Source organism: Hemicordylus capensis, chromosome 2 (assembly GCF_027244095.1).
Source record: "Hemicordylus capensis ecotype Gifberg chromosome 2, rHemCap1.1.pri, whole genome shotgun sequence".
Classification (NCBI taxonomy): Eukaryota; Metazoa; Chordata; class Lepidosauria; order Squamata; family Cordylidae; genus Hemicordylus; species Hemicordylus capensis.
The window spans coordinates 252408703-252421100 of record NC_069658.1 but is presented as its reverse complement, the minus strand read 5'-3'; the positions used below and the strand labels follow the sequence as shown (position 1 = coordinate 252421100).

General features: G+C 45.7%; 1 protein-coding gene across 1 annotated transcript in view; it reads right to left on the bottom strand.

Moving 5' to 3' along the window:
• The window catches only part of LOC128345289 (E3 ubiquitin-protein ligase TRIM7-like), a 38086-nt gene that overhangs the window by 16347 nt on the left and 9341 nt on the right, over nt 1-12398 (bottom strand). The window contains exons 3-5 of the mRNA XM_053297073.1: nt 10660-10755; nt 2935-3165; nt 502-524 (exon numbers count right to left, since the gene is read on the bottom strand). Of these exons, the coding sequence (XP_053153048.1) occupies nt 502-524; nt 2935-3165; nt 10660-10755 (350 nt within the window). The remainder of the gene's footprint in view (nt 1-501; nt 525-2934; nt 3166-10659; nt 10756-12398) is intronic.

Genomic DNA, 12398 nt, shown 5'->3' with positions numbered 1-12398 from the left:
TCCAAGCTCAGAACGTAATGTCCCATTCCAAGGCAGAATGTTCTGACTGCATTCCGGGCACCATTTTGGAATCCAAAATGGTGCTCAGAATGGGGTTTGGGCTGTTCCAGGTGAATGGGGTCATTCCATCGGAAGAACCAGCTTGCCCGGTTGTTCTGACAGAATGCTTCACACATTTTGTATTCCATGCCGAGCTCAGAACAGAACGTAAAATGTGTTTCGTGCACACCCTTAATACAAAATACATGAATCCTAACAACAGCAGGTAGAGAAGATCCTTCAGCAATGTGTAATAAAGAGGAGGGTGCACTAACCCTGGTATGAGAATTGGGGTGTTACAAGTTCAGAAAAAATACCCCCCGTTTCATCTGTGAAATGCTCCAGGAAATTGGATCTGACAATTTCTTCTTAGGAACCTGTAATGCCATGTTATATCAACAAGCTGTTCCGATCCTTCCCAGCATTGGAAAGCAGAAAGGGAAATGAGTGGGACCCACTTACCTCTGCAAGATACATTTAACATCCTGGAGAGAAAAGAGAAAAAGAAGGAACTTAGTGCTTGGCACAAACCATGCTATGAAGGCATTCAGACCCTGTATCCCGGCATAAGTGGTCTGACTAGCACATAACATTCAAGACTGCGGTGTATCTTCACAAAGAAGAGGGAAAATCTTCATGATATCATGAAATCAGTAGGCAAAGTGGAAGCATTTCAGTGCAGTGCAAAATGGGGACCTGGAAATATTGGCTCCAATAAACAAATATTTCCCCTGCCCTTTAATACATACACTGACCGGTCTCACTTATGGCCTAGTTTCCAGTTCTCCTAAAAGCTGCATATTGGACTGTTGCTATTCACATGCAGCCCCTAACAGATTTGTTTTCTTAGCCTTTTAACACTATCCAGAAGTTCAAGCCTCCCCCTGCCACCCCATCTACCAACATGCCCTGCAGTTCATCCTGTCTAAACACTCACTCTGTAGCCACCCCTCAGGCACCACCATTTAGCTTCCGGGTCGTGCCCTACAGAAGCCGTGGACCCCTGCCAGCAACTAGTTTTTAAAGGGGGCCATACTTCCAGTTGAGGGAGGGTAGAAAGGGCAGCTACATTGCCTCCATGAACGGGCAGAGGGCATTTTAACCCTCTCCTAACTACATAGCTTAATAGCAACACATTAGCCAAGTTCATAAAAGAAAAGATTACCAGTGGCATCTAGATTTGATGGCTATATGCTACCTCCAGGTTCAGAGGCAGTGGCTCAGATATAGATTAAGGAAGCACCAATGCTTTTCAGGATGTGCTAGTGTTGCACATTCACTACTGCTGTGCTCCCAGTGAATGCAGTGTGAACATGTGCACAGGCAGGAAGCAGTCGATACCCATCTTCCGCATCATCATCATCATCATCATCATCATTAATTTGATTTCTATACCACCCTTCCAAAAATGGCTCAGGGCGGTTTACACAGAGAAATAATAAATAAATGAGATGGATCCCTGTCCCCAAATGGCTCACAATCTAAAAGAAACATAAGATAGACACCAGCAACAGTCACTGGAGGTACTGTGCTGGAGGTGGATAGGGCCAGTTACTCTCCCCCTGCTAAATAAAGGGACTCTCCACTTTAAAAGGTGCCTCTTTGCCAAGTTTTCATGCCTGGAAGTGCTCCTTGCAACCTAGAAATAGGTCCCAGAGGGTTGAGTAGCCCTCACTGGCTTACTTCTGGGCCAGAGGGAGACCTTTGAGGGGCAGGGGAGATCAGCAATAATTGCCCCCTCGTGTGTCAAGCAGAGCACTGCTAGTCTTAAGCAGTACAGGAGCAGTGCAGCATAAGAAGTGTTGGTCCTTCCTTATTCTGCATGTGAGCCTCTATGCCTCTGAGTATCATCTCTGAACTATAATTTCAGCTCTCTGCAAAAGGTCAATTTTTCTATGTCTATAATTCCTTTTTCCATACAAGGTCAAGTTCCAAGGTTCTGACCAAGCTGATCTTATAACCAAAGGTCTAAGTTCATAACTTCTAGATTAACTAGAAAAAAATTGCCCAGAGATGGAAGTTTGGGGCAGTATACACATTTGGAAAATAAATACATAAAATAAATAAAATACATTCTCAGTTTTAAGGTATTCCATCAATAATATCAAACTAGGTGTGTCAAGGAAGCACATAACCCATCAAAAAAGTACTATTCATCTACATCAAAGGATGTTATCTACTCAAGTACAGAAAGTGAAACCCCACAATTGATATACATGTCTCAGGTGAAATGAAAGTTCAAGGAATAAGGGTTGCAGTCAATCAATATTCTGATAAACAAGAAAAGGTCAACAGTAAGGTGTTCTAAGGGTTTTGTTGTGGGACAATGGGTATAAGAATGGTGAAGTACGAATGGGAGGTATCGCCAGTTCTGCAGAGAAAGCCCCATGCCAACTCTCCAAGGCCTGGTGGTCACTCAGCTAGCTGAAATGATTGATTTCATCTTGACTGGTGGAAAGCCTAATAAAGTACTTTTATATCATTAATTAATTAAATGTGTCCGGACATTTTTCTGTGAGCCCTTCTGGAGGGCCTAGCATTTAGTTCACAGCTTTTTTTCTGAGGATAACCGTCATGACCTAGTAGAGGATACTGAATGTTTCAATAAAGTAATAATAAATTCTGACTTGTGGCATCACATGTTTTTACTGATTATGTATGCAAAAAATAATTAAAAAAAAAAAAATCCCTGTAAGTTAAGAACAAAAAAGACAGGGAAGGGGTGGGATAGGACCTTTCTCTCTGACGTACGAATTGTCATCTTCCCATTAAATGTTTTATGTGGCAGATAATTAAAAAAACAGAATTCCCCACCTTCAATCTGAAGGAATCTACCTTCCATTCTCCCACCTCCAGATTCTACTCCTTTCCTTCTGGTGGACCAGGCCACCTTACCTGCAGGAGTTCACTCGCTGGCTGCTGACATTTCTCCTCTATCTCCCCAATGAGGCTTTCAAGAGAGGAGAGTTCCTTGGAGAGTATGGCCAGGTGCTCATCCCTTTTTCTTGCAATCTCCCCCTCCACTTCTTCCATCTGGGTCAGCAGAAGTTTCTCTTTTTCTTCTAGAAACTGGTGCAGTTGTCTGAACTCAACCACTGTCTTTTGCTTCTCTACTATTGTTTGCTCCTGCAACAAGTAAATTTAAATAAAAGAAGAACAGGTCAGTGTCAGGAGTATAGTCAGTTTCTTCAGCATCAGGAGCTGGATTATGAGACAACCTCTCCTGTTTTGGGATTTAGCCTTAGCCCTGCATGAGACTGTTAAAGAAAGAAGCATTTGGTGCCAGAAGGGAGACAGGCATCTATTGAGCCAAAATAGCTTAGTCACACAACCCAGATCCAGAGGCGGATTAACCCTTTTGCTGCCCTTAGGCAAGCAAGGAATTTTCCGCCTCCCAGCCCACCCCGCAAGCCCCAAAGCCATTCCCAACTCTTCGGCAGCAATTAACCAGAATCTGAGACTCACAGACATGGACAGTGGTGACAAACGCTATGCATGTCGCTGCCCTCCCCACCACCACCCGCCACCGCACACAGCCGCTGCTCTCCTCCACCCTCCGCTCAGCCTCCAAGAAGCCTTGGCCATGCTTGGCCAGCCCCACTCTTGGCCACTGCCGCCATGCCACGTGTGGGCAACGATACATCCATGCATGCTGCCCGCCTGCTGGACTGGTTGGAGCAGAAGCAGCTGCCTGCGGCTGGGCTGTGGCAGGTGGACAGGCCGAGGGGCTAGGCTAGGCTAGGCTGAGGCAGCAGTTGGTCTGCTGAGCTCCCACACGCCCCCAGCCAGGCCCCACCACCCTGGCTGGAGCTCCTCCGTCCATCCTCCTCCTCCTTGGGCAGGGGGACTCAGGCTCAGCTGTTTGCTTCACTGTTCGGTCATCCCGCACGCCTCTCCTCCACGCCCAGGGTGGCTGCACTCTCTCCTTGGCTCCTCCTTCCCGTGCTGTTGGGCCGGCCGGGAGTTGATCTCCAGCTAGGGGCATAGCCAGGTTGGAGTGGGCCCAGAGACAAGATTTTAACACACACACCCCGACTGAAGCTCAGCTCATGAAGTAAAGAAGAAATCATAAATGAGACTGAATAGTGGTAACAAACCACTATTGGTTACCACGGCAGCGAGGGTTTTATCCGGAGCTGCCCGGTGGGAGAACATCACCCCCATTTTGAAAGAGCTGCACTGGCTGCCGGTTCGTTTCTGGGTCCAATTCAAGGTGCTGGTTTTGACCTTTAAAGCCCTAAACGGTTTGGGCCCAGGGTATTTGAGGGACCGCCTGCTCCCAAGGGTTGCTGCCCGCTTGACGAGGACATCTGAGGGGGCCCTGCTCCGGGTGCTGACAATGAGAGAGGCCCGGCTGTCGTGCCCTCAGGACAGGGCCTTCTCTGTTGCTGCCCCCAGACTCTGGAATGCTCTCCCAGTGGCCATTCGTTCCTCGGACTCCATCACGGCTTTTAGAAAGCTTGTAAAGACTTGGCTTTTTACCCAGGCTTTTACATAATCATTTTTACTGCTGCTTCTGGGTGTTTTTATTTGTTGTATTGTTTTATGCCTGTTTTTATATGTTTTTATACTTTTAGCATGATGTTTTTATTGTGTTTTTATTGTATGTTTTTAACTTTTGTAAACCGCCTTGGGGCTATCTTTTAACGAAAGGCGGTATAAAAATGCAAAAATAAAATAAAATAAATAAATAAACAAAAAGCATAGTGTTATACACACACACACACACACACACACACACACACACACACACACACACACACTTCCTATGTGCCACAATAGAACATCATCCTAAATTATTTTTTTTAAGGTTTTGTAAATTCTGGACGATGCAAGTCATTTAATTGTACTAGAGAAAGACATGCTGTTGAGGTAGCTCCAGGTCTTAACACTCACATCAGTTTCGGAGGATGAATACAACTGAAGGAAGCCCGGGCGGGTGCGCGGCTGGGGGAGTCAGTTATGTGACTTGCCTCTGGGGGGCTCCCCAAGGCAGTGGGCCCCCAGACAACTGTCTCCCCTTGCCCCATTATAGTTACTCCCCTGTCTCCAGGTCCAGTTCTCTCAACATCAAAAATCTCACACCCCTCTTTCTCCATCCTCCTTCCCCTTCCATTCTTTCACCTCCCACCCCTCTGCATTTTGTAAATGCACAGCTACCCACCTATCTGCCTTTCCCCCTCCCAACCCCCTTTATCTTTCCTTCCCCCTCTTCCAATCTCTCTCTGCAGCAGGGGCTACTTGCAATTTCACACCTAAAAGGCAGCTGGGCAGAGAAAATATATAAGCGTGCTTGTCATGCTGCGCCCCCACCCCCACCCCCCAGGCTGCAGTTCGTCTCCACTTGTGAAGCTCCATCCCTCTTTCTCATCTTTCTTTTCAAACCAACCCATTGCATGCACACAGCCAATAGACTCAGCTCCTCGGGAGAATCGAACAGGGCTAAGAAGGAGTCTTGCCCGTAATTTGGAGAATCTCATACCAAGGGAAAATGCACCTATCCACACTCTGAGTGATAGGGACAAAAAGTGTGGCCAAGATAAGCCAGTCCCTTTGCATCCGAGTAAAGGATAGGAGTTGAGTTTTATCGCTGGTTCAACACTTGCCTTGGCAAGTTCATTAAGTGATAAAAGAAACAATGCAGTCTTGCAGTTCCAGAGGGGTAGACTAAAGCAATTATAGTGCTATCGCTTCCATTAACTAGAGTCCGCTTCACATGAGTGCACGTGTTCTCCGCAGGCAGATTAGAAGTTCCTTCGGAAGTTCCTGCCCGCAGCAGGCAGCAGCCCAAGCGAAGGCACAGACCCCTGCTGGCTGCTGCCCAACATTGCGTTGTGCTGCTGACTGCTACTGCCATCCATCTGCCCTGCCGCCACTGCTAGGTGCAAATCAAACACGTCACAGACAGACACAGACAGTGAAATATTTTCTCAAAATGCCGCTGGGGGGATTTTGCCGCCATAGGCAGCCGCCTCTACTCCCCCTCCTTTAATCCGCCTATGCCTGGATCTCTGCCAATTGTCTGGGATGGCAGAGCACCCAACAAGCATCCTTGAACTTTCAGGGAAGCTTTCATCTGCCGGCTGACCACATGCAATAAGGGTGTGTGCACACCATGAGCACACATGTGCTTCCTCTCCTTCCAGTGTGCTGGGGTGCCTTTTCCTCACCACATGGGTGGGTGGGGGGAGGTTTCCCCAAACTGCTATTCTATACATGGCACAAATACCAGTTTAAAGTAGAATTTGGGCCATGTGTAGAACATAACAGCCTTGCTGGATCAGCCCAAGGCCTATCTACTGTAGTCCAGAATCTTGTTTTCCACAGGGGCCCACTGTTTGCCTCTGGGTGGGAAGCCCCCAAACCAGCATGGCCCCTCCCCTGCTCTTGCTCTCCTGTAACTCACATTCATCACAGTCATCCTCCTCTGATCTTGGAGGTAGCCAGAGGTGTCATTAGGGATGGCCCATGGGGCATGGGCACCCCAATGAATTGCTTAGAACCCTAAATCTCAGCCCCAGGTGAAATTTTTTTCTTAGATTTCCTTACCCAGTACTGTTTTCAGATGGGCAACAATGTAATTTTTCATTACCCTTTCAGATTTCAGTACTGGACAAGCTTTTCTGATGGGTAATGATTTATGATGGATTAGACTGAACATTTTCAGCACCCATGCACATTTCAATACCGGGGCAGGCTTTTCTAGTGGGTAATGTTTTCTGATGCACTAGGGCATAATTTCTCATTATTCTGTCAGATTTCAGTATTGTCCAATGCCCATTCACATTTCGATACTGGGACAAGCTTTTCTGATGAATAATGTTTTATGATGGACAAAACTGAAAATTTTCATTAATCTGTCAGATTAATTACAGAGGCAAGCTTTTCTGATGGGTGTTTTAGGATGGACTATACTGTAAATGTCTGTCAGACTCCAGTGCCAAGGTCAGGTTTCCTGATGGGTAATGTTTCTGATGGTCAGACCATAACTTTTCACTATCCTGTTAGAGTTCAGCACTGGGGTAAGCTTTTCTGAAGTTCATGTTTTCTGTGGGACTGAAGCATATTTTTTCATTGCTTCATCAGGGTAAGGGCACAGGCTACAAATGGAGAGAATGAGTATGTTCTTTTCTTGCCAGCTCTCCAGGCATTTCACAGCACTTTAAATTTGCCTTAATAAACACCTCTTTGCACAGAGCATAGGAGACAGCTCCTAGCCTCACCAGGCTCTCTGCTACTTCCACCTTCATAGGTGATGTGTGATAATATTAAAGTAAAGTGTGCCGTCAAGTCGATTCCAACTCCTGGCGCTCACAGAGCCCTGTGGTTTTCTTTGGTAGAATACAGGAGGGGTTTACCATTGCCTCCTCCTGCACACTATGAGATGATGTCTAGAGACTTGAAAAAGCATCCATAATTATTCTTGGGGGGATATGATTGAGTTTTTATTATTATTATTTTTTATTATTATTATTATTATTACATTTATATCCTGCTCTTCCTCCAAGGAGCCCAGAGCGGTGTACTACATACTTGAGTTTCTCCTCACAACAACCCTGTGAAGTAGGTTAGGCTGAGAGAGAAGTGACTGGCCCAGAGTCACCCAGCAAGTGACTGGCCCAGAGTCACCCAGCAAGTCTCATGGCTGGATGGGGATTTGAACTCGGGTCTCCCCGGTCCTAGTCCAGCACTCTAACCACTACACCACACTGGCTTATCAAAAGGAAGGCTATGGACCTAGCAATGCCCCTGGAGATAGTCATCAAAACTAGCCACCATCAATAGATCATGCTTGTTGATCTTTAATATTTATCTTACATTCTAGACTGGTAAAAGCTAACCAGTCCAAACAGGAAAAATACTTTAGCTAATAATAGCAATATGGAGTCTGGATTTCCCTCAGCTAAGAGCCACCTAATGGCAAAGCGGGGAAATGCTTGACTAACAAGCAGAAGGTTGCCGGTTCGAATCCCCGCTGCTACTATATCGAACAGCAGCGATATAGAAAGATGCTGAAAGGCATCCTCTCATACTGCGCGAGAGGAGGCCATGGTAAACCCCTCCTGTATTGTACCAAAGACAACCACAGGTCTCTGTGGGCACCAGGAGTCGAAATCGACTTGGCACACTTTAATCCAGTTGTAATTGGGGATTTGAATGCTAGCCCCACAATAGTTTCCTAACTATCTTCTCTGTTCTTGAACTAGAAGAAGACTCCTTCTGGACAGGCTAGAGGAAAAGACACGAATCACTGTTCATATGGAATACCAAGACAAGAGAACTCACCAAATTAATGTACCTGTCTTAGAGCTTGCCTTGATTGCATTTTAGGGTGTGTCCACAAGTCAACAACACATGTTGAGGATATGTGCATGCAGTGAGAGCACACATCCTCACCCCCACCCCATGCCCAGGGCACCTTTCTCTAAAAGGGGATAGTTTGCCTGTGAAAATGAAGACTCCAATTGGCACTTCGTCTTCTTCTTCTTCTTCTTCTTATTATTATTAATAATTCGATTTCTATACCGCCCTTCCAAAAATGGCTCAGGGTGGTTTACACAGAGAAATAACAAATAAATAAGATAAATAAGATGGATCCCTGTCCCCAAAGGGCTCATAACGTAAAAAGAAACATAACACAGACACCAGCGACAGTCACTGGAGGTACTGTGCTGGGGGTGGACAGGGCCACTTACTCTCCCCCTGCTAAATAAAGAGAATCACCATGTTAAAAGGTGCCTCCTTGCCAAGTTAGCAGGGGGACTTGATCAATCAGTCAATCAATCAATCAATTGTTCAGAAGGGTAAGAGCCCCTGTTACACTTTTCCTAGTTCAGCATACTCTTTCCCACAGGCCCCAACCAGATTCTTCTAGGAACCTTCAAGGAGGTGCAGGAAGGAACTGCCTCTCATTCCCACCAATCACTAATCAACAGTATTCTGATGAAGACTGCCTTTGAACATGGAGGTTCTACATCGCAAGAAAAACTGCCTGTGAATATGGAAGCTCCACATGTCCAGTAGGGGTAAGGAAAAATGTCTCTTACTCATGATGAGGATTCACAGGCAGTTTGCCTTGCATGTCGAAGCTCCATGATCCAAGGAAGTCTACATCAGAATAATATTTATTCCGCATTGGTGCAAATGAGGAGTGGTATTTTATTCTTGCACCTCCTTGGAAGGTTCCTTGAGGAATCTGTCTAAGCCCTGTGGGAAAGAACGTCAAAAAAGTACAGGAAGGAACTCCTTCCATCCCCATCAATCAAAAATAAATGTGTAGACTGCCTTTGAATATGGAAGGTCTATTTCACTGGTAAACTTCCTTGAATATGGAGGCTCCACCTGTTTAGCAGAGGTAAAGAAAAATATATTAGTGGCTCTTACACATAACAAGCAAGTGGAGCACCTATATTACTTGGCAATTTAAGGTGCAAGTAGAACCTCTATGTTTAAAAGCAGTTTACAGCAGAATAATAGTTATTCTTGGTTGGTGGGGATCGGTGTATTTCTTTCTTGCAGTTCTTTGAAGCTTCCTTGAAGCACCTGGTTGGGCCTTAAGGGAAAGAATTACACAAAGGAAATACCAACCCTATCTCCACCAACAAAGAATGAATTGTATTCTGACTGAGGTAGACCGTTTTTGGAGATGGAGGTTCTATGTCACAGGTTAATTGCCTGTGAATGTGGAGGCTCCACTTGCTCATCATCAGATTCATGAGTAAGAGCACTGCTTCACTTCTTCTAGTCCAGGACCTTTCCCCACAGTACCCATCCCATCCCCACACTTGTAAAAAGCCCTAAAGCAGGGCAGCAAGGACCGCCCCCCCCCCGCAATTCCTACCCATCCACCTCAGCAGACATTCTTAAACAGAGTTGCTAGCATAATATACCACTTTTACAGGGCAGGGCGGGGAAAAGAGGAAAGAACAACTTCTGGAAATGGAGGTTAAATTTAGTTAACCTGACTAACCATGTAAGAGGAACTCTCTATAGTATTCATCTCCATTTTGTAAGAGATTTATTATTATTTATTATTTATTTATTTGATTTGTATTCCGCCCTTCCAAAAATGGCTCAGGGCGGTTTACACAGAGAAATAACAAATAAATATAAGAAGATGGATCCCTGTCCCCAAAGGGCTCAAATCTAAAAAGAAACATAAGATAGACACCAGCAACAGTCACTGGAGGTACTGTGCTGGGGGTGGATAGGGCCAGTTACTCTCCCCCTGCTAAATAAAAGTGAATCACCACGGAGTGGAATTGGCCTACTTCCCTCACTTATTCTTTAGTTGTGTCAAAGAACTTCCTACTTAAGGTGTATTCAGTTTCAAATCAGAATTCTGTGTGCATATAACAAGATAGCATAGGTGAATTGGCATTGACATGATAAAGCAATGTAAGTCATAGAAGTTAGATGAAGACACATTCACACAACCTGCTGAAAGTGCCTTTTCAAAAGAGAATGTGTCAGCACGTGCTGATACAACCAGACAACAATCTCCACCTTCTTTTTCTGCATTAGCAAGCAATGAAATGGAATCAGACACAACATAGAAAACTAGGAATAGTTCCTACTTTCCTTCACGGGGTTTTAACTTCCCAGTCTAGCGACACTTACAAGCAACTCCCGGCTTTCCTTTTCTGCATTAGATTTATACATCAGAATTTTCTTTCTCTCCTTCTTCAGAATCTTTAAATGGCTGCAGATTTGAGCCTAAAAAGAAAACAAAAGTTCAGATTTGGTTCCTTTTTGTTTTTTTTTAAGACTTCCTATCAGGCTGGAGACACAAGAAGCCCTACCTAGCTTAGGGCAGCCCTACCTGGGGAGGGATGCTCGTGTGCAGCACCAGGATTGAGGCTGATCCTGGTGTGGCCTCCGCTGGTAGCCCGGGTTTTTTTTTACCCAGGCTTTAACCTGGGTTAAAGCTCAGTGTACTGACATGGTAGGGAAAGATCCCCTTGCACAAGACCATTGTATCACGAGGAGGGAATGTTTAGTGTCTGTGTCAGGATCTCAGCCTTGAAATGTAGTGTAATGCATGTGCCAGTCCCTGTGTAGGAAGCACAGGGCAGCCATCTTGCTTGCTTGAGAGTTACTGGCTTGTATGAAGCATTCTCTCTCTCTCTTTCATCTCTTCTTGAGCCCCTTGTTTCAGTTAGTGATATTATTGGCTGCATCGCCTTATCAGTGTTCTGTGTGAGAACCTTGCTCATTATAATGTTTCTCAGTACACCTGTGTTGGTCATGCTTTGCTCATGTGGGTCTATTCGCCAGCAAGTGGAGTTTATATGCAATCAACTATAAAAGGCAGCCCCTTTAGAGTGCTAATTGGATCTCACTGATGGACTGGCGTGTAAATGCCCTGGACTAACACCAAAAAGAGCCACATCCCCTACTGCAATGGGATCCCCCAGAAGGAACAGGTTCGCAGTTTGGAGTTACTTCTGGGTCCAACTCTCTTGGATATCTCAGGTGGAGGTGGTGGCCAGGAGCGCTTCCTATCAGCTTTGGCTGATACACCAGCTGAGCCCTTTCCTGGAAGAGTGTGCTCTTGTGATAGTGGTGCACATGCTGGTCATGAGAACATAAGAACAGCCCTGCTGGATCAGGCCCAAGGCCCATCTAGCCCAGCATCCTGTTTCACACAATGGCCCACCAGATGCCGCTGGAAGCCCACAGGCAGGAGTTGAGGGCCTGCCCTCTCTCCTGCTGTTACTCCCCTGCAACTGGTACTCAGAGGCATCCTGCCTTTGAGGCTGGAGGTGGCCTATAGCCCTCCAACTAGTAGCCATCGATAGACCTCTCCTCCATGAAGTTATCCAAACCCCTCTTAAAGCCATCCAGGTTGTTGGCTGTCCCCACATCTTGTGGCAGAGAATTCCACAAGTTGATTATGCGTTGTGTGAAAATGTCACCTCCTGGCTTGACTACTGCAAAGCACTCTGTGGGGCTGCCTTTGTATGTAGCCCAGAAATGTCAATTGGTGCAGAATGCTGCCTCCACGTTGTCCCAAAGAAAACATATTACTCCTGTTATGAAAGAACTATACTGGCTGCCAGTAGGTTTCAGGGCAAAATACAAAGTGCTGGTTATCACTTATAAAGCCCTTAACAGCTTGGGCCCAAGGTATTTAAAAGAACACCTTCTTCTTTATGAACCCTGCTGCCTATTAAGATCATCAGGCGAGGTTTGTAGGAGTGCCACTGGCTTGTCCGATGGTGACTCAAAGGTGAGCCTTCTCTATAGTTGCCCCAGGGCTACGGAGCACACCTCCTGCTGAGATTAGAGTTGCTCCATCCCTGATGGCTTTTTAATGAAACAACTGAAGATACTTCTCTTCAGCCAAGCTTTTCTGT